The sequence below is a fragment of the Anopheles maculipalpis genome, chromosome 3RL, assembly GCF_943734695.1.
Source record: "Anopheles maculipalpis chromosome 3RL, idAnoMacuDA_375_x, whole genome shotgun sequence".
Lineage (NCBI taxonomy): Eukaryota > Metazoa > Arthropoda > Insecta > Diptera > Culicidae > Anopheles > Anopheles maculipalpis.
Genome location: NC_064872.1, coordinates 9,105,247 through 9,132,303, shown reverse-complemented (window position 1 = coordinate 9,132,303; position 27,057 = coordinate 9,105,247). Strand labels below are relative to the sequence as shown.

Genomic DNA, 27,057 nt, shown 5'->3' with positions numbered 1-27,057 from the left:
TACAATGCGGGATTGCGGATTGTTTGGGTGTAGTGTATCTCTTCGCGGGAAAAGCTTTACGATTTCCCTGAGATGTTGCACTTTAGTACGCTGTTTGTATGCTGATGATAATGATGATGATGCGTTCGCTTCCTACGTCTCAGTATCCTTCTTCCTGCGACAATCGTTTGCACGTCGTGCCCGGCTTGTCGTCAGGGCAGCAGCACCAGCACCAGCGGATGCGCTCAGATGAACGCGGGAGGCTCAACCAAAAACGGACCACACGGAATGAAATCAGCTCACCGAAATATGTTTTACCGGATAAACAATACGAATAGACACGATGCACGAAAAGTTGGGAGATTGTATGGACGAGATGTTTTTCCCGTTCCTCCGGTTCGTCGGTACGCTTCGATTTTTTTGCAACCCAAAAAATAAATGCAAAAAATAGCTTTTATGCTGCTGTCATCACTGTCATGAGGCAATGGCCCAGCTAACATTTCCCAAAGAGCATTTTGACAGGATGGCAAGATGAGCGGACATTGGTATTATAGAGTTAATACTGATATTTTAAGATGAATTAAAGTAGAATTTGCAATGCAAAATGGTAAAAAATCTTTGAAAACTTCTGAAAAAAAGACAGAAAAGTTGGGCAACAACGATCAGGTTTCACAAAACATAAACTACACGAAAAAATTACCCCTAGCTTATGCAGGTCAAACACAGATGACGCTAGATTGAACTATAGGGCCCATTCGCTTGTTCAATTTGAATTTAAATTATAGATTGGATATGATTTTTAAAGTGGATTCTTGCTTTATTAACTAGTTAGTTTAGAAGAAAATACGCAGTTGAAACTCATTCCCATATCCATTGATAAATTAGCTTTAAATATTAGGTAAGCTCGACCATGTGCGATGAAGCACACTACCTAACCAACACCAAGTGATAGTGCAATATTTTTGGCGTAAACAAGCTTTACAATCATAGTCCACAACTTATCAATCACCCATCGGAAGTAGAACGAATAGGAGTTTCCAATATCCGCTAGCTTCTGCCACCATTACGTAACGATCGATCCTTCAATTCCCGGCAACTGTTGGTTGGCGCGTTTCGGTTCCATGGTGACCGACACAATCCACCTCACGATGACGACGACGACGCAGAGTTGTTTGTTAGTGAGCGAAATTGAAAGAAGGAAAGAAAACATATAGCAAAAAAATATTGCGTTTGCTCCAGGTGGCGGTCCCTCGTGGTGGCTTTGAAAGCGTAAATGTAATTAGCATGTCCACCGGTCCAGAGGTTTAAGCATGAAGCGGTGTGCAGCGCATCATAGTGGGAAGAAGCATCGGCGTGTATTATTCTTGGCATTGTGGTTGTTAGTAGACCTTGGAAGGGTCTGTAAGTATCGTCATTCGTGTAGCATCCACCGTCAGTCGTAGATCAGCCTTGCACGGGGCCTTCACACACGGTCGTCGATTGGCGCGCGGCTAACGACAATAACTACGCAACGTGTGACAACGAGTGTCTGGAGTTCAAGCATCGTTTGTTTCTAATTGGCGGTACGGCTTGTGAACAGTATCGGGATTGTTGGACATGGGGTGTAGAATTCAAATACAGTCGTGTGTCTTGTTAGTGAATCTTCAGCTTAGACAGTGCCTTGAGTGTGAGTCGATGTGGATCATTGTACCTAGTAAATATGAAATGTACCAGTGACCAACATTTTGGTGCACTCTACCACCAGTATTAAATTGAATTGACTGAGCCGCAACCACAACAAGTGAAATTAGCATTTTACAGTTCAGTGAACTTTTCGTTTGTGTCGCGACGATTGTTAACGTGCGCAAGAAGTCTCTCCATACTTACTAACCCTCTGTTTTGGCTCGGTCCGTTCGTGCATGGCATACGTGTTTGCATGCAAATATGGTGCACCTTTATCAGACGGCAGCGCCGGAACAGTCCCCGAAGGAGAAGGCGGGCAGTTTTATGTCTAGCTTTAAGGGACTGTTTTTCCGAACGAACCAGTCAATGTTGGGCAGTAACCATACATCCACCCGTCGTGGTACATCACCAAAGGCACCGATTGCTTCACCAGAGTCGGGAAGTGAACCATCGTCACTAGTGTTGCCACGTTCTCCCGAAGGCCAGCCAGTGATATCGGCACATCGTACCGTAACGATACATCTACCCCATCACGGTGACAATCGGTACGATATCAGAAAGACGGCCGACCTAGACAAGCGCGAACCGGGGAAGGATCGAAGGCGCGCCAAATCAGCGATTAAAGCCGTCAAGCGACGCTCCTTCGGCAAACGCATCAACAACCTGTGGAGCAACTTTGGATTGCTGCGAAGTTCGGAGAAAATCGTGGAATTTGCCAACGGTCACGGTGAGTCATATTCTGCTTCTTCTGCCACTCCTTCGATGGGGGGGTATTTTTTTGTGGGTGGCAAAATTTTCCAAAACCAATTTAATTTCCATCCCAATACCACCAACCGGTACATCCCTGTTGTTCACACCTCACATTTCTCTGTGTACTGGGCGTCTCCATCTACTAGAATGTGATGCGACGTTAAACTATTGGCACAGCTGTTGTGGCCGCTCGGGTGGGGGATGGCGAATGTCTTCTTCGACGCTTTTCTTCGGTAGCTTCGTAGCATAAGCATATCGATTGTGGATGGTTTATTTACTTGCAACACTGGTGGTGTTGTGGTGTATATCCGATGGATCGCGTATTATTAGAACGCGGCAGTAGCAGCGCCATAGCTTATCGTGTGCGGCGGGTGTTTGGGTTTCTTCGAAAAAACGAAAATCAATCCGAGACGTTGAAATGAAGATTCAGTTTATCCATTTGTCTAATTAGTCGATATTAGCGTCAATGGATGAGGTATATAGGATAGGAAGGCGGTGCAGGTGAAGATGTGTTCCGATTCGGGATGAAAAGTCGAAGAAAGCATGCGAAACTTCCAGGTGCAAATGCAAAATATGTTTTACAACCAATCGTTAAATGGAGCAAAGAGAGAGATAGAGAGAGAGAGAGAGAGAATCGACGCGATTCGTGAGGTTAATTAAATTTGCTGTTCTAAGATCGTGTCCATGATAGTGGAGACATCGAAATTAGGTGAAGAAGTTGATAAATGTATGTCAAGAAATCCAGCTTATTTCTACAAGAAAAAATAAACCCTCAAGAGTATACTTGCCATAACAAAAACATCCCCGAGGGTCTTTTCCAACTCTCGAGGCTTCCCTCGAAGCTTTAGTGAGGCACAAGCGAGCGTATATGTTATGAAATATAATGACGCTTCTTGTCCCTCTATCCCGTGTACCGTGATGGTGTTCGTTTCCATCGTTGCACACTGTTTACTACGCCATGACCAAACATTACCCCTGCCTACTCTGCACGTGCTACGATTGACCTGAAAAACAGGTGAATGAACGAAACAGACGTCCCTTTTTGTCATATTTCTACCACACGCTTCCACCAAAAAAAAAATCCAATAGACGGTCGTGTGTATGTCGTGTGTTTTTATAGTAATACTGATGGCGGTGAGGTCCATTGCGTGTGTCCTTTCGCATGAGGGTGCGCTTGGAGAAACATTCTAGAACAGGAATATAACAAATAAGGGGAGAAATATGCAGGTCGATTGTGAGAAAATCGAAGCGTTTAGATTGGTTGATTGATTACTGTGTGAGTGACCTCCCTTACCTTTTGGTGAGTTCTCTCACACCTGTCTGAGTGCCACCTAAGGTGAGATGTGAGAAGAACGAGAGAGATCTCTAGAGCTATCTCACCATGTGGGGCTTTAACGTGGTCACTCGTACAACAACCGGTTATGCTGCGCTTCCCCAACGGGCTTTGTTGCGTGAAGCCCTCACAGTTCACCACTGCTCTCAATGACTCTCCTTCTCTCAACCCCCCGCTATCTGCATACCAAACAGGCCCAAACGTTCTGACGCTTCCCGGGCCGTGGTCCGAGCTCGTGTCGGAGGCTTCCGTTGGCTGTGGGCTTGCCGATCGTCCGTCAGTTGTGACGGTGGTGTTGTTGAACTCGCTCGATCTCGCGCTGTACGGCGACGGTGTATGCGCCGATCACCACCGTTTTCCGACGTAAAGTGTAAAGCAAAACGTGAGAAGAAAACCTGTCGGACGAGTTCGCGTAGATCGTGCGATAAAGTTTGGTACAGAAGAGGGAGAATTTCGCATCATCAACCAGGATCGGATTCTTGGATCCATCGCGCTCTGGCTTGGATCGTGGACGATTGAAGGGGATGGCGAGTTGAATTCTGCCGTTGCTGCAATTTTCGGTGCACAATGAGTCGTCGGGCCAGTGCTTAAATGGATATTCTTGGAAGGAAAAAGCTATTAACCGTTTGTCTTTCATCGCGGGTCACGCGCGTGGGTATGGAAAACTCTAACGTAAGGCGAATTGATGACTTTTCTGTCAACAACTTCCGAACGTGTTTCGAGGATCGTCTCTGTGTGTGTGTGTTAAAGAGGAAAACGGAGAAGAGTGACACAAGGTGATTATTGAGTTTTCAGTGCTACGCGAGGAAAATTGTTTTTCCCCGAAAATAACTGTCACCAGATGACCTGTGTGCTCCATGGAAAGTGGAACGCGTCTGTGTGCTGAGTGTGATGATTACAAGATGAAGATGTCGTGCAGGAAGCATCTGAAAACGATCTTGCGACTGAGATATGTTATCCGCTGTGCTCCAGATATTGTGCTTCCAATGTTGCGTGACTAAGCGTACTAAGCTTCTCTACTAAAGGGGAAGAGCAGATGTATGCGTCATAAGACAGTGGGACGCAGCTCAACTCATTTGGCAATTCGCAACCGTCAATCAAAACGTCCGGTGTGTGGTGGATGGGCTTTCTTCCCTGCGTTAACGTTTAACTTGCTCCACATGTAGACGATCGGATTTGGCTAGACGATCCTCGGACGACCGGCGCTGGGCGGAGGCGAGGTATCGATTAAGAAAATTAAATTCCCATCCATCTATCTACGATTTCCGGATAATTTAAGATTACGCCTCACTGCCGTCCAATCGATTAATTTACTGTCTGCGTTTGTGGCGATCCCTAGCTGCTCTGATGTGTGTATGTGTTTCTCCTGCATGATCATCGGTTGCACTCGATCACGCCCGCCTCGGTGATTTATGGAGCTATGTGTGTGCAACAGTACCAGAACCAGCAGGGAAATCGGTAGCCAACGTCCGCGGTGGTGCATGCGGCATGTAAAAAAAAACTTGCTTTTATAATTCTTGGAGCATACGCCAGGGTTGCGATAGGGGAGAACATTGGGAGTGGGTGTCATTTATTTTTGCTATGCAGTATTTTGCACTTTTTTCACTTTTTCTCACCGCCAAAAGAAATGGTAATTCATGCTGTCATATTTAATTCACGACTTGAGTTGGCTTCCACCAACGACACCCACTCAGAATGCTCACCCCATGTCTCTAGCATGACTATGAAATCGATCTTCCCAGTTCTTTCCCGACCGGCGGAACGTTTGTCAGGGGTTTTGTTTTGCTCTGGAGCAACTGCTCGTGTTACATCGTTGTCACTGGAGATCGCATTCGGAAATGGAAGGTTTTCATTCGAAAACGAAAAAAAAAAATCATCATGAAAGATCTGTTACTCGTTGCGGTGTATGCAAACGAGGAATGTGAAATTCGTGTAGTGCGTGTGTGCTTGGTTTTCTGTAAGAAAGTGTGCTTAAAGGGGTAAAAACCACTGAAGAGGCTTTTTGCTGCGAGTGGGTTAAAGTGGTTCAGCACTATTTATCATGTCTGTTTGTTGTGATGGGTGCAACGGAAAGCCGGGAACGATGGAGGATAATGGGATGAAAAATCGGTGACAGTTGTGTTTTGGAGGTTTGAGGGAATGTAAACGACCCAATTATGCAAAACATATGCAGCCGACTAATGGTATGGTGCGTATCACGCTGATAACACCGACAGGGGAACGCTTTGTGGAGTAGTTTTATTTGTTTGTATGTAGGTTGAATTTGCTTCGAATTAAAGCTAAATTTAGTTTTCTTTGTATTTAACACTCGTTATAGAAAATATTGAGTTTTTGAAGTAATAAACAATTGACAACCCTGAGCGACATCATTGTCAAAAATACTAAAAATTGATTTTTTTAGTGATAATGTGCCATATAGAGAGTAATAGCGTTTCAATCCTCAACTCGTTTATTTTTTCAAAACATCCTTCACTTTGAAAACGACTTTATCTGATAATTACTTGGAGTGTTTAACAGTATGTTGTAGGCTACATTCAGTTTTCGTGAAATGCATTGCTGAATTCTTGTTTCACAAATAGCAGGCCATGCATAAGGTAGGTTCGTGGAAATGTGTTTTTCACTCTGGAAGAGTTGGGTTCGAATTTTATCATTACTTGTTCTTTATAGAGCTCTTTGTAGGTTTTTTTTCCACGAAAAGACACACAAAATGGACCGAAAAATTTGGAAGAATGGTCAAAAGTGGAATAAAATGTTAGCCAAAGATAAAAGATCTTAGATCTCCTAAACTTCAGGGATGTTCAATTGTTCAAAAGCCTCGCGTTGTATATTCGCTAATTCCTTTCTTACTAACCTGAAGCAATTAATAACTTCAAATTGCATTCATTGTTTGCAAACTTCCTGTCCCTAAAACAACCAAACATTGTGTGACCTTCCCGTGTGTTTTCCTGTTCCTGATTGTTGGTTATTAGTTCGCGGCGGACCATCCTCGCGAGTCCGGTCGCTAGTAGTACAACACGGATCGGTGTTAGTTTACTCACATGTCAAAACACACGCTGTTTGACAAGCAGAAAAAGAAGATCGAACGATACGTTACTCCATTACGATTAGATGGGTCTTCTGGGTGAAGAAGACGTGGCAGTAGTGAACAAGTGTTGTTATCCCACGTTGCGTGTGGAGGAGTTTTCCTCCCCACAAAAACAATACACCCAAGCTAGGCCAGAACACAGGAACACAACCTAAAGGGAGACGGGGGAGCACCAAAAAAAAGGGAATTGTTTACCTTCAAATTGTTCGCAAACACGCTATTGTTTGCTTGTTCGCAAAAGCAAACGAATGTAAACACATTTGTCGTCATCGATAATTTTCGCCGGTCAATTTTCCGCGTGACGGTGTAGAGTCGGAAGAGTTAGAAGCGGTTGACTCTCGCCAAACAATCCTACTTGGCCGGTACTATGCCGTTGGTGTTGTTTGCCGCCAACCACGAGGATGAGTGTGTGCTTACAATCAGCACAATCTCGTGTGGATTTTTCCTCGCACACACACACACACACACACATTGTGTTACCGTGTCGTCATAGAGTCGTTCTCTAACGGATGAAATTTTCTTCAAGCCAGTGGAAAATGCTCTCATTTTTTCTCTCTGTTTCTCTCGCTCTTGGTGTACTTCTTGCATCGCTTGATTCATCTCAACAAGCGCCCCCGTCAGTAGTGTGACGTCACGGATGCGGGATGCGATTTCGGACACCCGTTTTTGCGACCGACTGTACCAAAATCAACGTCCGAGCCGATCGGGCCGAGTCAGTTGACGATAGTGCACGGTCGAGAAAACAGTTCGCGGGCAACGGTCGTAATTTCGCGCGTAGAATCCGGACGAAGCCGACGAACCTTGGGGGTGCTGCGTGTTGGTGACAGAGCCAACCGACAACAACGATCGCATACGGCTTCGCGAATTCCTTGGTGGTACTCAAGTGCGTGATTCTTGTTGGTTGTTGTGTTTGCTAAATTACCCACCAGGTTCTAGTCGTTTTGCAATACGCTTTGCCGGTAGTTGTTGGGCGTGAGGTTTTGTTGCGATCTTAGCGCCGCTTTTCCTGTTGTTTGTACACTTATGGCATGTTTCGAATAGCACATTTGTTACACATTCTGGCGCTTATCCTCTGTTACGGTCTGTCATTCGATTGCGCCAGACATTCGTCACCAGGAACAATCATTAAAACGTTTAGCGGGATTAGCAGGAAGGCTATCGGCGATGAGCGAGTAAAATGGGGAAGGACCTAGCAAACCGATTCCTGCTTTATGGATGACTTCGAAAAATGATTTTTTTTTGTTTTTCGTGAAAGCGCTGCATGCCGTTGTGTGTTCTGTATGACTGTGTGTCTTTTATTTTTAGTCCTAAGAGTCAGTGGTTTTTTAAATTGTGTGTGTGTGTGTGTGTTGTTTTGGTAGCAAGTCTGTTGTTTTTAAGTCTCTGTTTAATTAGGACCCTTAAAGATCATTTTCACCTCGAAGACATGTTGGCATGGCATGGCTTGCCTTGGCCCTCGGTAACATATGTTTTCCATCAGAACGAACCTGTGACTCGGTTGTATGACATCGAAACGGATTAGTGTTTTTGAGTGAATTTTTTATCTACTGCATCCTTGTGCTTTCCTCATGTTTTCCTTCGGGTTTCTCATCTCGCTAATGATTTTATGTGCATGGTTTTAATGATGTTAATGGTTGGTTTATTGTGTTGCATTGTGTTTTTATTTTTAGTTCAGATTTCAATTAATTTACGCTCATAAAAGTACGCTGACAGTGATAAAAGGTGGCGTCTTGACGAACCGTAAACAAAGCGTGTTGATATGATTTAGTGTTTGTGTTTGTGTTTTATGACAAAAGCTTAATTGTTTGTTATCAGTGTGCACGATCAATATATATTAATCAGTGTGTGAGATATAAAAATTCTTCAGTGCACCTCAATTCTTGCGTATCCCTTTTTGTTCCTTGGTGTTAAATCACGCCCGCCCACTCTATGCCGGCCATTGCCTTCCCCACGGCACGATGGTACGATTCGGCAAAAAGGAAACCACCGACAAACGGGAGCTGCTGGCCAGCATGGATTCGATGCATCGATACGGCAGCACCAAACTCGACAATGGTAAGTCGGTCGTCGGCGGGAGGGCGAGTGACAGCTCACCTTCGTCGACTAATCCGTAAGGGTTCTCCCTGTCTGTGTGTGTTTCTTTTTTTCGCGCGCAAACCACACCGGGAAGTGCCGGCTGTTTGAAAATGTGGAAAGTGAAAATGAAAATAGAAAGTAAATTTACACCAGCACGTCCACGTCCAAGCGTCGTTTGCGCTGTGGTGCGTGCCACGAGGTTCCTGTAAAAGATTCATTACGATATTTCGGTACACGGGGGTTTTGTGGTGCGTTTAAAGTCGTTGCTGCGGTGCTGTTTTTCTTCGTTTTGTGTCCCCTTTTCTATGTGTCCCACGTTTTTCTAACTCGTGGTTTTTCGGAAGCGACGCACTAATGATGTGTGTTTTTTGCTGTTGTTGTTGCTGCTACTCAACCACTAAGATAATCTAAGAGCAACGCGGTCGGCCTAGTTCCTCGGACAGGGGTTTCTTCCAATAGTCGCGTCTGGCGTACTTCAATCATGCATCATGATCGGTGATTTTAGAGGATCTACGGTATCTGCAATTTTTCAAGTGCCCCTTTAATGTTACCCGAGTGCTCGCACGTATGTGTGTGTGCGGCGCTGTGAGTGAGATTTGATTTAATTGATTAGTAAATGCCGATCGTAAACTGATGATCTAAATATGGGATGGGAGCAATGGTAGAGGGTGAGCGTTGTTTGGTGGTCTGCAAATGGATGTATAGGCAATTAAATTAGACATGCTCGGGTTTTATTGGGCAATGATGCTTGTACGGGCTGTTTGTTTGCTAGATGCTGCTGAAGGCGGGGTGATTTGGGATGATTAGTATCGCGTTAGGTTTTTGGTAGTTAGGGGCGAAAGAAAGGAACTATGATCTTGGGACTATAATGATTGAAGGTACAAACACTTGCGTCTATAAATAATTTTATTGCGATTCTTTTGATGCGAGGTAAAATGAGTTTGAAGTATTTTTTCAGTATGATGCCAATAGGAAACACTGTTTAAGAGCATTTTTTGTAAAAACCTAATTTCGATCTTTGTATCGAGTTTAAAAATTAGAGAAGAAAGTTAATAATGATGAACTAATCCTAAGGATGTGCTAAATTGTTTAAAGGATGAAAAGTCTTAGAAACTCATATGATTATTCATTTCGTTCTGGGTCATTTATTAATTGGTAATGAATGTCATTTTATCATAACTAAAAAAAACCTATATAATAAAGAAACAATTCAAGAGGCAAACTAAAAAAGAATTAAATCGAGAGATTCTGTGCATGAATTAATTAAAAAGGAAAAATTGCTACGACATGAATAAAATAGAACAAACAAACTAAAAATTATCTATAATCATACAAAACCTTTAACTCTGAGACAGTTAACACCAAATTTGGTTGTTTGAACAATTTTGAATAATTGAAACATTAAAAGAAAATAACAAAAATTGAAATAAGAGTACCCAGAAAGTAGAACCCAAAATTTATAAAAGGTATAACAATTAAACAATTGTTTAAATTATTTAAAAACAAAATAAAGCACACCTAAAACCATAAATGAATGGAAAAAAATTAATCACAAGCGGCGTTTCAATAAGGAGTTGGGCCGTCATAATAAATATTAATTAAATTGCAAAAAAAAAAAACAAAACTAAATACTTCGAGGACGAAATAAGATATAAGCAAAAAACAGAAAATAAAATGTCTCAATCAAAATGGCAATACTAGCTAAAATTACCCAAAAAGAAAATGTGATTTCCCATATCAAATTATTCAGTGGTACATACAGTGACATACAAAATAAAAATGAGATCATATTAGAAATCGTTTTTGAAATTTTTACTTCGGATGCTGCTATTTTTTATTGGCCGTCACTGTAATAATCCACTATAATCTGCTAATAACAAGAACAATGAGAAAACCAGAAGCTTCACTCGTAGTTGCTTAGGCGACGTGACAAAGAGCTTTGAATAATACGATTTTTTATGACGCTCATTATCATACATTGTTCGATTGGGGGTTTATCTTCGTCAGGTCCTTTTGAAGGAGATCATCCTTTAACATTTTCTAAACCGCTCAATCCCTCCCTTCCCTTTGCCTCGAAATCCATTTGCATTGAGCCATAAATTCATACCCAGTAAAAACTAATGTAAAGAAACGAGTGCAATCGTATGCTCGCATCGCTTAACATATTAGCGCCTGCAGACCGATCGACGACGACGGCAACGACGACAACTTTTCTCCCGTGAGGATTTGCAACGTTACACTGTTCAACGGAGTACAGGGCGATCATCAACACCTCCGGCTAGCAAGGCGAATGTATTGAATCGTAAATTGCAAAACGTCCGCCACAAGCCGTTGACAAGGTTTTTGAGGATGGGTTTTGCCGTTGACCCAGGCAACCCAGTGTAGAAGAAATATGCAGCACCAAATGTTGCAAAAGTGGATTATTATCACAGCATGGATTTGCTGCTGTGCTGCTCTAGACGCCCGTTTTATTATTGCCCCACCAAAGCATTCTCACTGAACCAAAAAAAAAAAAAAGGAAAAAAACCTTAAAGATGAGAAATGTTATAAACAAACCATCACTTCTCGTGCTGGTGGTTGGTGGCGTTGCCGGCACTTGGCAGCGGTTTTCTCGCTTCAAATTTTACTGCTCGCGTTTTCCAACAACGAGGCCACGGATGGAGGCAGAAGGGAAACAGGGCACATGCTAATCTCAAATTGCAGTAACTTTTCCGGTGGCATTCGCGATGCGTGTGTAGCGTTTTTTCTTTACCGGTTTTTCCAACCGAAACCACCCCTATCACAGCCAGCGTCACCGAGCAGGGGGCGGTTTGGTGTTTATTTGTACGAAGGAAATATTGTATTTTAAAGACAACAACTACAGCATTAGGGGTTTCAGTTGTGATTATCTCGGGTGAAGGAAGGACGCACGGTGTGCTTGTCGTACGTGGCTGGTGGTCCAGCCCGGAACATCAAACGGGGAGGATGTGTAACCGTGTGGCTCTGCGCACATATAGATAAATATTATTATGAATAGCATCTTCAAAGTGTCGAGCGGAATGATTTGTTTGTGCTGTAAACTATCGGTAGGCGTTGAAAGGTGCAGAGACGAGAGCAAGTAGGGCTGGAAATATCATGTGCAATTATTTTTAGGACAAAAGGAAATCAACACGGGATGTGATTGTTCGGTGTGTTTTGATTATGATGATCGTTTTGATAAAGTTAATTAAATTTGATGTGTTGATAACCCGTCAAGACTGTTCTTGTCACTTATACCTTGGAATGACATTTTCAAGCAATGAACAAACCTTCTCAAGAAAATCTATCTATATTCTGTTCGCATAAGGATTTTCCACGCAGTTATAGTTGAGAAATGATCCAATTGAATTGACAAATACTTTTTGTATGAGTAAAGGCTTATAATTTTTTGAATAGATTAACGATTTTGAGTTCTTAAACATTAGGGAGGCACACCTTCGGAAGATCCTTGCGAAGTTTGGCGTGCGCTGTTTAATTTCCGTTGAAACTTTGATGCATCTCAAGTACTCACCAATAATAGTGAGTCCTTAAATCATTTGCCTAGGTTTCAAAATGAAAGTTTCAATCATTTGCTTTGCTGAATTTGCTTTTCATGAAATCTGCTCATGGTCAGCTTTCAGTTTCAACAAAGTTTACGTTTTCACTCGAATTTTTACACAATTCTAACACAGCGGCAGAAAAGCATCCAATTTTTTATTGACTTCAACTTTATTTCCCTTGCGAGACCGTGTGCGTTCGGCCCATTCCCGGTAAAGTTACTTTGTAGCGGTCGACCATTAATGCCAATCCCTTTTAAGCTCTGCTTATCGTTGCCTATTGCTGCCGGTCTTACAGCAGTGTTCAGTATCATCCGCGCTGTAACGTACGCCATAAAGCCGTTGGGTGTAAATCCTCTCCGATCCACTTACGTGGTGTACGATGTGCTTGGGCAGGATATTGGTGAACATGGTCTGGCAAGGTAATGGGGCAATTACACAATTTTGCCCCGCAGCGAGTGTGTGTATGTGTGTTTTTGTCTGTGTGCGCTATCATAAAGCGATAGAAAGAATGTCCCAATAAAATTGGTACGCATCGCGTTTCACGTGGGATATTAGCCGACCTTACATTATTTTTATTCCCTGTTGGAAGTGGTAATGTGATATATGCTCAGCGTTAACTTCAGACAATGACTAGTGGTGGATGGGGGTGATAATGGTGTTCTTCGTTGGGGGACGGATTGATTCTATCGGTCTAAAATCTTATGGTTTCTTCCCTTTTCTTCTTGCAGCTGCATTTCAACACGTGCGTGAAAATTTGACCGATCTCAATGGACGCTCGGAAGCGAACGAAACGGATCTGGTATTTCTGCAAGGAATATTGGCCAATCCAGCTGTCACGCAGTTGATAAAGGTAGGTAAAATTCGTACGTTTGGTGTCGTTGTGGACCAGATGTTGAACGGGTAATTGAATAACTTACCACACGCTTATGCGTCCGAGCTGACAGTTTTGGAGTGTACGTGTACCAACACGATCGTTCGCCCCCACACGTTGGTCCCACTGGACATCATTTGGCCAAAGGACCTAAGGTACAGCATTAAGGCAAACTAGGGGTTGTTTATTTTCACTAATTGGATTGGCTGCGGAGCCAATTTTCGTTGCACATAAAGTGTTGCGCGGTTAATTGGTCGAGTGACACATATTTCCTTTCGGTTTCCCCAAAATCGAAACCAGGGAACCAGGGACACAACCGGAGGGAAGATGCTTTTGGAAGTGGAGTAAGTTGGATGCAACGCGTGCGTAACTAACCATTCCCTGTTGTGTAGGAACTATGTCAGTAGAGATGGTGGTCGTTTCGTGGCTGAGGGAGCGTAAATTGGCTGTCCGGGTTGATGTGCGCGTAAATGTGTGTCGGAAAAAGCTAATTGGTCATGAATCAGTGACCTTCCATCACCTTCGGGTGCAGCAGGGCTGGTGACTCCAGCCGGGGGAGGTTAGGGCAGATGCTTACATTGATGAATTGCAATTAAATCAGATTGGTTTAAATTGGTTAAAACTTGGCAATGGGAGTTGGCCTTTTTGGAAGATGTACAATGTAAGATTGGTTGATGTTATGTAGTGTAGAACATTGAAGGTTTTTTAGTTGGTCGGTGGAACATTGTCTAGTAATTGTTAGGCTTTACCAGGTCATAAAACAACGGTCTGCATGTCCGTTAAGGGATACAAAATATTTACGACTCAATGTTTTTGGTTTTAACCTAGCAAAAAAGGAGCTGTTTAACAGTCACTTGCAAACATTTAAAATTGAAATTTAATATCGTAGCGAACATGTTCATTATCCATGTACCAGGGTAAAACTTGTTCTTCCTCCATGTCTTGCCAACACAGTCAAATTTTCAACCAGAAATGTGAAGCCAAAAATTTCGCAAAACATATGGGCGGATCAGCTACCCAAAAACGAAGGTTCTTAATATCCAGTGGTTCCTTTTTTGCATCTCCTTACAACATTCCCCTTTACGTCTTCCGCTTCGATGCCGGCCAAGATCGAAACGCCCAGCTAGCTCATTAATTTATTCACGCTTAGGAAGACTTCCACGGCTCCAAGTTCTTCTGGGCACGGTACCAAAACAAAAACGGCCCGAAATGAAAGTTCCACCCCGACGACGTATCCAACTGGACCGGCATTCTTCGTCGGCATACAACTCGCACACACACTCACAAAGAAAATCGGCAATCATACCCCCTATAGCGACCCACACACTAAGTTAATTTGAGCAACTCATTTTCTCATCACTGATGAGCTCCAATCGCAGTATTTTTAAAAACCGGTTCCAAAAATTCGTTAACGCACTGTACGCTTTGTTGTTCTCTCTCTCGATGTGTATTGGTGTGTATGAAGCAGTCAAGCCAACATAAGCAGGTTTATGTTTTTGTGGTTGGCGATGGGTGGGCTGCGAGGGTGATTTGCCGAAATGGAAAAGGGCTGTAGCAGTTGCAACCGGCTTAAGTCTGCTAAACCCACACAATAACGTCTGGAACGATTTGGGTGTGTGTGTTTGTGGGCATAGAGTTAAATCTTTTTGTCCTGGAGAAATGAAATGATGTTTTCATTTGGAGACATCAAGAAAGAGTGGAACTCTTCAAGTCTGGAAATGACATCAGAACTTTAGCATTTGAGCTGGGAAGGTTTCGACTGTGTGTGCTAGCTTTTTTATAGGTTTTTCGGCCTGAAAGGGTTAGAAATAGTACAGCAAGTCACTTAAAGCTTATTAACACCTTCTTATACACATACACACTAAGTGAAAAGCGCCCTTATAGTGCCCTGAATCTATCGAGGGAAAGGTAGGTAAGTACCAGTGGACGATGCATCTCGTTTTTCGTTGTGAAATCGAAGTTGTTTGTCGAAACATTTATGCACCACAGCGAGAAGTGTGTCGCCTTTTAAAGGTATCTTGTGGTCACGGAATTGTTACGGTGTTTCATGACAGACGGCTGGTCACGGAGATTAAGTTCGCGTAACTATGTTTACGCAGTGTGTAATCGAAATCGGAGTTGGTTTCACTTTCGTTTCATAATGTCCGAGGTTGCACGAGAAGAAAAAGGTTAACTTGTCATTAAGAATATGTTCCAATTTGCCGTCTGGGCATTTCGGAGCGACACATTAATGCGTCCAAATTCTTTCCGCTCGCTTAGGACTCATTGGGTACATCATTAACTTTGTCATGTTTATGATCGTACTTCTCGGCACGGCACACGCCCGCTGCCGCCGGTGATCATAGCATATTTATAAAACAATTAATCAGCGTACGGTATGCTTCACGGATGCGTTCGCCGAAGGTGACGAAGCTTCGGAACGATAATTGCCGTCACCCGTACATTCTGTCTCCTCCACCGGGTTGTGAGATGGCTTTGTTTTACAAATTTTCCTTGCTGGTGATCAAAACACCTGCTGCGGTTGATATACACGAGATCGGAGTTGAATGCGCTTTCGGTATGGTTTATGGATGTTGAGGAACGCGCTGTGGCAGTTCGCTTATTACGTCTCATAATTGCCACTGCCACGTCGTCGACGTTTTGTGACGCGAAGGGTCTGCACGGGAAAGAAAAACATCAGACCCACGCACTCCGGTCGCACCGTCACAGATAGTAACGAACGTGCTGGGAGAACCTCGACGGTCCGTAGTCTTGACCAGCGTCACCTCTGCCGCCGAACAAACGATCGCTTATTTCTAAACCACGGAAAGTATGCGTTGATTCGCCTGAATGATGTTTTCTTTGTGCAGCGTTTCAGTGTGAGCATTGGTCTGGTCCGTCTGGTCTGGCTGTGATCTTCTGTAACTCTCGCACGAGTTGGTAGATTTTTGCTGACCGATGATCCTACTCCTACACGACCGATGTTGTTCTATTTCTCACTCTTCAAGCAAGCTCTTGAGCAACGGATGGATGTGCTTTGTTTGCTTACGTCGTTCTTCTAGCGAGACGACTGGCACACGGCTGGTAATTCGGAGTGGTGGGAATGAAGGGTTCTCGACGGTAGAATGCATCATCTGACGTATGCAAGCGCGGTGTGTTTCGTCATTAAACGAACGGAAACCTGTTGATGGGAGGATATGCATATTTATGGCGTTAGATGTTTCATAAGCAATCAATTCAAACTCTCACGAGAGATGATTGCGTTTGAGGCGGTTTCGTATTGTAGATAATCGAGTAAGAAGAGAACAGAACATATTCAATAAGAGTTGAAAACGATATGTTTGTATAAAAGGTATGCAAATAGAGATTCTAAACTTTAGAATGTTTCTCTAAAAAAGGTATTTTTATAACAAAAGTTTTAATAAAAAGATGAACTAATAAAATGTGCAAAAAGACTACAGAGACGTTTTTCAAAATTTATTTTAAGGTAATAAAACTTTATATAAAAAACTAAAGAATGACACTATACACGTAACAATTTAAACAATTGTAAGTACTGTAAAATATGATCAAGATAAAAAAAAACTAGCATGAAATTAGTCGTCCAAAGTATAGTTGTTGTACTGTCCAACAAACACAAGCACCACCAAATACCTTTACAGGCTTCTCGTTCGCTATTCATCACACACAAACGAACTCCCTCCATGCACCTATCCAATGCCCATTCCCTCAACCGTCATTGCTCAACATAAAACATAACCTGCGTAGCATACTCACCACACAAGTGTTCACAAACTGTCCATATTCACCACGACCGTCTCACTCGCATATAGGAATTCCTCGGTAGCTCACCGGTCACTCACACGCTCCCTAGCGATTCGAACGTTGAACGCGGTTGCGAACCGTTGCGCGCGAGTTTCGTGTGGTTGAGTTCATTTGCGAGAGAACCATCCACGCTGGTAGTTGCGTGTGCTTCTGGAGCGCTATCGAACGGCAACAACCTCACGGGCCCATTACATTCACCCCTCCCTTTTCAACCCCCGAAAATCTGTCTGCAGTTCCGCCGCCCCAAAACTCCCTAAAACGACTCACTGTGCATCACGGGTTTTTGTAGGTGCGTGTCACGCTTGACGTGTCGTTTGTTGTTTGAACTCTGTGTGATTGTGGCATTGTGTGTGGGGGTTCGAAACTCCGGTGACGATCTTGAGCGATCGTGATCGATCCGGGTGGAAGCAGTGCGGTGAAATTGTGAAGATTTGCATACGTACAGGAAATTGTGTGAGTGCGTGTGTGCGTGTATGTATTGGCCAGCGTGGTGTGCAGTGTATTCGCGTTTTCGTGACCGTTGCTAGCGGCGACGGGTGATTCATAGTTGCGCAGAAGGGCCCAAACCCAGACCAGACCAAGACCGCAAAAATCGATATCACAGTGAACAGAACAGAAGCACCCGCTATCGTAAGGAGTGCAGCAACGCCATCGAAGACGACCACACCAAGTGAAGGAGGTTAAATTTAAGGTGTGTACCATCATTTTGTGGGGTTAGTTTTCCCTCCCTAATAGAATGGGATGGGAAATGGTGGGTTAAAAGGGAGTGTTGTGAAACACACAAAGCTTTCCATAGCGTTAAGGTTCGTTAATGTGTGGTGCATACAGTACACGGATAGGGCAGCAGGTTGTATAGAAGGTTGAATGGACAATGTGACAATTGACGGCTAAAGTGAAGAAGCATAAACCCTCGTAAAACTCTCACTGGAAACGAGAACAGCTAACCCCCCCAAGAGAAAATGCACGCTGACCGCAAAGGGTCATTTCGATTCAAAATGGCCTCCACCAGAGTGTGGTCAACGCTTACCTGTAGAGTAGAAAACAATGGAGTTGTATGTTATCCTCCGTTCTCGAGGGGGGATGTGTTTCGTACAAAAACTTCCCCCAAGTTAAAGCAAAAGAATTCTCTGCGTTAGGGCGTTTTCTCAAATGACAGCAAAAAAAAAAAGGCACACGACGTAACATTGAGTCACCGAAGATCTTGCTGGTGAGGTATCCACCCATAATTAGCACTCAGTTACTCGCTCGCATCAGTATAGGTGCGATCTTCCAAGTTGGGGCTTCAGGGCCTCCAACTTGATCGTCTTTGTGCGTCGCCTCGATCGCATCATTTTAAGGGGACAGAGAGACAAAGAGAGAGAGAGAGAGAAATCGGCTTTTACGGCTCACTTTGCTGTCGACGTCGTTGTAGATCCACTGCTCAAGGTATCTTGTGACGGGGATCCCAAAGAAGGCAATAAGCGCATTTCGCGTATTCTCATCCATCGCGATGAGAAGTTGTGGCTCGCGAGAGTGAGAGAGAAGCTTACCGGTGCCGGAGTTGTTTACGTTGACTTCACTCCACTGATGGGAGGTCTCGCGCCGTTGTTCTCGGCACTGAAGTCACGCTGGAATGTGTTTGAAAGGGTTGTAAAGGAAGGAAGGGTGAATGGTGAAAACAAAGCGAACGTAGTCGAAGAAACCTTCATAGATGCGCGCCTCTGTCGGAGTTACACCGGTGGAGCGATCGCGATGAGAAAACCTGTTTCTCGCTGATGGTCGGAGAAGTTACCGTTCTGTGTGTTGGAGGTCCCTCCTCCAAGCTCCACCAACACATTTAAAAGCTAAAGCATAAGCATGAGATCTCTGCTTGAAGTTGAAGAGTTGCTTTTATGTACGAGCGATGCAGTTTGCAAGATGGCATACTTACACCACTAAGCGTTGAGGGAAAGAAAAAGGGAAATGAAACACACGGAGAGAGATACACGGGAACTGAAACTGGTAAAAAAGCATACCAAACACCCGTGTAACAGCACATAGTTTCACCTAACATAAGCCTTTACTTTGCTGCTTATTGTTATGCAATGATAAACGGGCAAGTTTTCACTTTTTGTTTTACTATCGCCACGCATTCCACAACACAGGCGCCGGATACGGGTGTGGACGTGTGGTGGATTTATTGGTAAACAGTTAACCTCTATTTAAGGTTGGCGACAATTTTCTCGCGCCTAATTGCAAAAAAGGGGAGTCTCATCCACGCTTGAAGGTGACACGATTTAAAGCCGGTTGAATGTATTCCGTTTGTTTACTTTTGCTCGCTACCCACTAGCTTAAAGTTAGCTGAAAGTAGTGGCGGATGCAGTTGAGCAATGAGCGATCGAGCGCGTGAGGTGGGTTTATAAGGTTGAGGATAAGATAGTGGGGCACCATAAAAAGAGAGCCTTTTTATCTTCAATTTAATTCAATAGTGACATTTACTAGCCGATAATGATATCCATAGTTGTAATTGGATTCTGAATGTTTGTGTCGCGACTATCGCTTACTTGACAGACGTACAAGTGTTTTCTTGCGGCAACTGAATTCAAAAGTAAATACTCGTTAGCGTCTATTTAGTGTTTGCTAAATAGCTTGTAAATGTATTTACCTTCGAAGCATGCCAAACCCCTATACGCTCTACCAACACATCGTCCTGTATGCACCTCAACGTTAACTGTTTGCTGTGATAAGCAACAACTTAAAATGGCACAAACGAATGTAAGAAATTACGGTAAACTACACTCGAAAGAACGACGACCAGCTTGCGATGACGAGAAATTTCAACCAAACTGAACATTGACAAAATTGAGCTAACGAAACGTGTGAAAACATCGACTCTAGGCAGGTGCAAATAGAAACAGTAAATAAAGGAAGATATCCGAGCAAACAAAAGCTAGAAACTTACGGAAAAAAAATTGTTAGGAAGGTTTTATGGATCAAAAGAAATCCACGAGAAGTAGAATTCCATGAACATGCGTTTTCCCTATTTTGAAAAATAAAAAGAAAATGGCACAAAACATAAATTTTGAGCTAACTTTCCCCGGGTTGTTGGCAACTTCCAGCTACTTTTCTTCTAGTTCCACAGTGAGCGTGAAGTCCCGTAGTTAGTGTCGAACGCGTTTTTTTTTGTTTTATGTTCCCTTCACTGTTTATTGTTTAGCTTGAAATTTCTCGTTTGATCGATTAAGAGAGTCTCGTTCGTTCGGGTTCATCGTACTGCTAGTAGGGGATGAGCTCGGGCATCATTTTTGTGCCATTTACTGTGTTCATAGCTTGTTTTCCCTTCGCGATAGAAAACATTTATCATTGAGGTTTAATGAAGAGAATTGGTATTTTTTCGCATGAAAAATAGTAGTACCGCAACGTCAGTCCAGCGCTGATCCAGTAAGCATTCCCTGAGTTTGCAACTAGATGGCGCACCGGTCGCGTGTCAAGTGTCTCAAGTTCATGGGTGTGAAATTTCTCAAACATCGTCATCGCCAAGTGTGTTTCCGTTTCTGCCTTCGAAGGTGACATTTTAAGGTAGTGGTTGAAGCCACGATCCTAGCTAGCTCGATTGCCAGACTTACCGTTCCGTTCCTTTCAGTACTCTGCCTGCAGACACCTGCCAGAAGCGTGAAGCAAAATGAATTATGGACGTAAAACACCGTCGACGTACCGGTCGACACCGTCGGTCTACTCCCACATTACCAGCCGGTCCCAGTCAAACCTACACTCGCAGCGATCGCGCTCGATGAAGTCCGTCATGATACCCTGGTACCAGAAACCGATCCTGCACAACAACAAATATCTGGACATTCAGCGTGGTGCATTCATTATGGGACTGTTCTCGATCTTTGTGGCGATCTTCACGATCGGTACCGCGGTGTTTGACGTGTACTGTTTGGCGTTGGCAGCGCCAGGATCTTCACACTACGGTTACTACATCATTTCGTACGAGTTTGTGTACGTTGGGAATGTGCATATTCGGAACGCGCTCATGGTGGCGGCTCTATTCTCACTGATCGGTGGCCTGGTGGTGCTGGTGACGAGTATTATGCTGGTGCACGCTCTGCGCAAAGAGTACGAATCGAAGATTGTACCGTGGCTGTGGTCATTCGCCATCTTTACCCTGTTCCGTCTGCTAGCGTTCCTGTTCTTCTCGATCGTGAACGATCTGATCTTCGCCTACAACATACTGATTACGCTGATCTGGAGTGTCGTCATCGTCGCATCCATCTACGGCTGGTTGATGGTGTACTCACTCTACCTGGAGCTGGCCGATCTGACGAAGCTGGAAGATCTTGCACACCTGCGCATGGGTACGATGCAATCGTTGAACGCTTCCGTTGCACACTCGCTAGCCGGTTCGCGGCCTACGACTCCACACAGTACCGTCTCGACCATGCCGGTCGGGGACACGAAGTTCATCTAAACAGCATTTGGCCATTCAACGAACGGATTCCGTCCACAACCATTCGTCCAACCACCTCCCCCACGTACAAACGAAACGAATGACAATAACGCCAGTCTTTAGGGAAACGTTTAATAATCATACGCAACGCACAATCGAAACGCAAGCGAGTAGTAAGCGAATAGTCGGCAAGTTTAATGTGCCTCCATTTTTCTTGGTTCAAACCATTTTCGACAAAGACGAAGCAAGTTTCTTTGTGTTTTTTTTTAACGTTTTAGTTTCATAATCGTAATAGTGTCTTAATCTTAAGTTGACGGTTTTATTGTAAAAGTGACTTCAGCTGTCAGTGTTGTGTGGCGCGCAGGCGACGAACCTCGTGCTGTGTTGAACGCTCATGACAGTGTAGTGAAGCTATTGCCCGAACGGTTTTGTTTTACAAATACATTCTAACAGTGATCAATAAATTATTGATTTCTCGTAACGAACATTATGATTTGGTTTTGTTTTATTGCGGAGAATTATTTATATGCTTTTAGGTTTTGTTTTGATTAATTTTCCTTTACCATCACGAAACGGACGAACGGCTCAACCGGAACGGAATTCTTTTAGACTCGCTTGTGGTTTTAAGCTTCCCTATCCTTCTTCCCTATTTTCATGACCTTCCACCGGGAACGTTCATTCACCCTAACCTGTACGTTAACAGGAACGAAAAAAAAATCGTTCCTCTTTTACGGTGACTTTCTCTAGCACAGTTTATTTCATTTTCTTGACGTTCGTAGCCTAGCGTTCTTTGCGTAGGTTTATTTGGGGGTTCCCTTAGGACAAAGCGTGCCTAAAAATAGAAGTTCTCCAGAGCATTGACCCGCAAGCAGTACCGCTTGTGTAATAGCTGAAAAATGCTCTCAGGTGTTATGGTTGTTCTTATATTTATTTTCACATCTTTTTTTTAACCATCTGTTGTTTTGTAGGGGTTTTTGGGACGCGATTCACCCGAAGTGAACTCTACGATGGAGAGTGCAAACTAATTGATCGTATGTTGCTTTTTCCTAGGTAAAAGATAATGTTGTGCGGAAGTAAAGAGAATTGAATATGACGTCACGTGACGCCCTTCTAGCGATCAGACACAGAACAATGATTGCGATAAACCTTCAAAGCGATATCGCTTTTTTTCGCATAAGACACTTTCAAACCCCGTTCAAATCGTAATCGTCCAGTTAGTCCAGCCCCCAGGGTGGAAGCGAAGAACGTAAATAGAGCACCCTGAAGACATGGCTACACTCCTAGCGATCGTGAACCGGAGAATGGAATTCTGCTGCATTTCAATTAGCAATCGCGCGTCAGAAGCTCTGCCGCACCACAACGTCCTAACGGCGGTGTGAGCTCGGTGTGGTAAACGATCTTTCGCATTAATACCGCTGGTTGTTGTTCTACCGGTCTGTGCAGGCCCATTAGCATACTGGTTTGTTACTTAATAATGCGCTTTAAATGGCCCAGAAAATGAGTTCCCTTGTTCGTTCGCTTGCCCTTGACTCGCCGGTTTGAGTGACGTTGGGTTTTGTGGTCTATGCAACTGTTGGTTGATGGGATCTTTAGACGAGCATAGGTGAAGATCGCTTCAAAAGTCAAAATTACAGTGACGAATGGGTTCTAAGTTATACAGGTTTCCAATAAGAAATGTCTTGCAACGATTGTTCCCTTCTTTTGGAAATCGTCTTCGTACACAAACACATACACAATAAACATTCGTTTCTTAGCGCAACTCCCAACCAACGCCCAAGACATGTAACGCATCGGGTAGCGATAACATCGAACGTAATATACATCACCCCATGGCAGAAGGTACCACCCAGTAGAGGGAGGTTTGTCTGGTCGATAGTTGATTGGGAGTCAGTGTTCGTTGCGAGCGTATTCCCGACGTGACGTGACCTAGAAACACTGGCCAAGAGGACAAGAACTCGTCCCAAGAGTAGGAGCCGGTAGGAGGGCCAGTTCCACGTCGATTGTTCAGTGAAGTACAAGTATTCATGCCCGTCATATAATACGAACGGGAAGCCTTCTATCAACTTTCACGCCAGCAGTTGTGAGGTCTCTGGAAGATCACCGCACATGAGAGTGGGGAGTAGTTCGTTTGCATTGGCCCTTTGCATTTGAGGTGAAAGCGCATCATCGTGTCTCGTACCTTAAGTTGCCGAGAGAAACGGTGGTGTTCTATTGTTATTCCCGCAGTCTCGTTTTCCTACCTCGTGGATGGATGATTGTTTTCGACTTCGTTTTAACGTAACGTTCGTTGGCGCTGATGCCAGCAGAAGGAACACCACAAAACGGAAACAACGAAGGTCAAAGAAATTAGGAAAAGTGACTTGGCAGGTAGTGTTTGCCCTCTACCGAATTATGCTTCGTGGTGGAAGATGCAGACCAAGCGAAGCAGCATGAAACAAATTATTAAAAAAGGTGTTAAAATATGAATCAAGATAGAGCAGAAGGTATGGCGTAAAAGGAAAAGATTTATTTATTATTCGTGTGTAAGCAACGAACCCGTTTCGGATGTTGGGGATCCTTCACTAGGAATCTTCTTTCGTACCTTCGCTTTCATGCATGCTGCATAATTAGGATAATGTTCCGACCGGATCTTTCATGGGCAGGAAATACCTATTCTAAAGGTTTAATGAAAATGATTGACAATGATGTGTTAATATACTGGCTTATGCAGGGATTTAAAGTTGATGAATTGAGCCCTTTAATGTCTTGCTTCTCTTCTACTTTCTTGAGTGTTTGAAAAGAAACTTCCTATCCTACCGGGATATAAATCAAATCCTCAGTGGCTATTAAAGTTTTAATTTACTTCCAACGCTAGCTTTCAACACAATTGCTTTATCGCGATGAAAAGATAGTTGTAAAGTTCCATTTAAGGCATCAAAATAAGAAACAATTCACAGAGTTGGGGCATTAAATCAAAAACTTCCCGATGATACTAAACATTGGACCAGTGTAATTGAAATTGTTTTCGAACTTGTATGGTCGCGTGTTTAATTGCAATTCAAAACACATGCGCATGTATGCATGTTTGCGATTGTGATTGAATTCCGCAGTGCATTTGCGGCACGGAATCTCTCTGACGGTTGTAAAACGTTGACTCCCTGTGTTTAGTCGTTGTCTGGGTGTGCTTTGAAGAGGATGTGTTTACAAGCAGTGCTAAAATTTCTGGTTCGAAGCTAGAGGATTAACTAGGTAAGAAGATGAAGTCTTATTCTTTTTGTAATACCAGTGTTTTTCGCGACTTTGCGAAATCCCACTTTATGTAAGCGGGGAACCTCATGGAGTCACCTTTGCTCTCGAGAATTCCCTTCATCAAAACAATTGACCATGTATGATTCATCTCGGTTCCGTTCTAAGCACCAGATGAGAGTGATATATTCCACGCTTCCTACCGTTTCAATTAATATTATCTTTCTCAAAGGCGCGTGTTCGTGCCACTAGCGTGTCAATTGCAGTACACGAACCAAACAACCTCGATCGCGCTACTGCGCGTATGTTTGAGTGATCAGCAACCACATGTGCCACAAGGTGGGGCACAGTGTACCACATTGCATACCGTACAACATTGCGTCACCTTGATCAAATCGTGTACAAAGCGACACACCAATACATCTAGGGAACGGATGCATGATCCGATGTTGTGAACAAGTCGTTGTGTCTTTTTTATCTCATGTCTGGTGGGGCGTACTAGCGTACAGATCTGGTAGTGAATGGTACTATAGTACAACGATTGAACTCACCCGAGGTAGTTGAGGTAGTTGCATCGCTAACCAATCGTTTTCTCACGCATCTTTTATTCACTTTCCCTGTGCGTTCGTGCGTTTAGATCCAAGACAAACTCGAGGAAGCACCAGCGCCACTACGTCCAGTACGAGTGGACAACGCGCCCCTGCTGAAGGAGGTGATCGATCGCTGTAGCCTGTCGCGGAATCCGCATGCCCGTGAGCTCGCCCGTATCTTCCGCTATCCACACTTTCGCGCCCTACTCGAAGCACACGACGAGATCGGTGAAACGCAGCTAGAGAAGCTAAGACATCAACCACCAGCACCAGCAACAACATCTCCCGCACCGACGGGTTCCAGTCCGGGTAGTAACGGCCATCGTAGTCCATCCAGTCCAGCGAGCGAAATCGACGGTTCCGGTGTAGAGCTGCTCACGATCAACGATATGCCCGGTGAAACGATCAAGATGGTCGGTATCCGGAGAAATCCGGACGAACCACTCGGGTTGACGGTGGAGGTGGACGAGCACAATCAGCTGGTTGTGGCCCGTATCATCGCTGGTGGTATGATCGATCGCCAAGGGTTGCTACACCCGGGCGACGTTATACTGGAGGTTAATGGTGTGCCCGTGACCACGCCCGAAGAGCTGCAGGGCGAGATATCGGTCGCGAAGGAATCGGTAACGTTGAAGATTGGACCGAGCATTGAGGAGGAGATGAAATCTGCCCGCATCACCATGGCCGGTGGACAGGTAAAGAATGGAAGAAATTTAGACTCGGGCAAGAAGCTAACGGTAAGTGGAGTGTTTTTCGCCTTCATTGGCTTTTCCATTATGTTTTCTGTTCTAGTCGTCTTTAGTTGTGTAGTTTCGTTTCTGTGCTGCGTGTTTTAGCACCAAACGCTTTATGAGTTCGCTGTGTTTGTGTGTTGCGTTCCTAGTTAACCTTGGGTTTTTAGCACACATCTGACGCCAATTTCTGGTTCTGCTTTCGTTTCTTTGAAGTGTGGTTTTAGTTTCGTGAGTTTGTGAGTGCCCATTTTGTTTGAATAACTTAGTTTTTTTGTTTGCGAGTGTTTCGTTAGTATGTTATGTTCGCTTCATAATTTTATGTTTATTGTTTGAAAGCAAAACAAACTCCAGCAGCGACGCCTTCTTGTGGTAGTGTGCTAAAAATTGCCCTCTTGCTTGCTCACGACAAGCGTCACACAAGCGTCTCTGACACCAGCGTACTGTACCCACAACCACGCTAAAAGTGCACTTCATCGATGTATGCAATGTATGTACAATGTAGTGTATAGTATCGCGCAGGATCAGCAGCAGTCAAATTTTAGGTCTTTTAAAATCACACGAAAACAAAACGAAACTAGAGCGATAGGGTAGCCTTAGGATGTTTGTAAAAAGCGTTCAATTCTAAAGCCTCACTAATTGGGTTTTGCTCTCCAAATGTGTTACTCTTAACAATGTTTCATCCTCAGTGTTATATGCGCGCCTTGTTCGACTACGACCCAAACGAAGACAATCTGTTGCCGTGCAAGGAGATCGGACTGTCGTTTATGCGCGGTGACATACTGCAGATTATCAACGTGAAGGATCCGAACTGGTGGCAGGCAAAGCATGCCGGAGAGGATGGACCGACGGGATTGATACCGTCCCAGGAGCTGGAGGAACGTCGCCAGGCGTACGTACCTCCGGAGGCAGATTTCGTGCACAAGATAGGCATATGCGGCACAAGGGTAAGTAGTAGCAATTCTTGTGTACTTAAATAAATTACA

General features: G+C 43.9%; 3 protein-coding genes across 10 annotated transcripts in view; all 3 read left to right on the top strand.

Moving 5' to 3' along the window:
- Window positions 1-27,057, top strand: part of LOC126565322 (40S ribosomal protein S5) — a 326,252-nt gene that overhangs the window by 44,993 nt on the left and 254,202 nt on the right. The gene's annotated exons all lie outside the window — the stretch shown is intronic.
- Window positions 1-27,057, top strand: part of LOC126564152 (protein PALS2) — a 536,462-nt gene that overhangs the window by 507,998 nt on the left and 1,407 nt on the right. The window contains exons 1-4 of one of the 5 annotated variants that reach the window (XM_050221099.1): window positions 1,890-2,368; window positions 13,171-13,292; window positions 25,388-26,077; window positions 26,761-27,018. In XM_050221099.1, the coding sequence (XP_050077056.1) occupies window positions 1,903-2,368; window positions 13,171-13,292; window positions 25,388-26,077; window positions 26,761-27,018 (1,536 nt within the window). In that variant the 5' untranslated portion in view covers window positions 1,890-1,902. Of the gene's footprint in view, window positions 1-1,889; window positions 2,369-8,769; window positions 8,865-13,170; window positions 13,293-17,768; window positions 17,809-25,283; window positions 25,307-25,387; window positions 26,078-26,760; window positions 27,019-27,057 lie in introns of those variants that run through there. The other 4 variants (XM_050221100.1, XM_050221101.1, XM_050221102.1 and 1 more) reach the window with 4 other exon arrangements.
- Window positions 17,782-21,575, top strand: LOC126565248 (uncharacterized). The gene is made up of 2 exons (XM_050222407.1): window positions 17,782-17,808; window positions 20,719-21,575. The coding sequence occupies exon 2, from the start codon at window positions 20,758-20,760 to the stop codon at window positions 21,544-21,546; it is 789 nt and encodes a 262-aa protein (XP_050078364.1). The 5' UTR covers window positions 17,782-17,808; window positions 20,719-20,757; the 3' UTR covers window positions 21,547-21,575.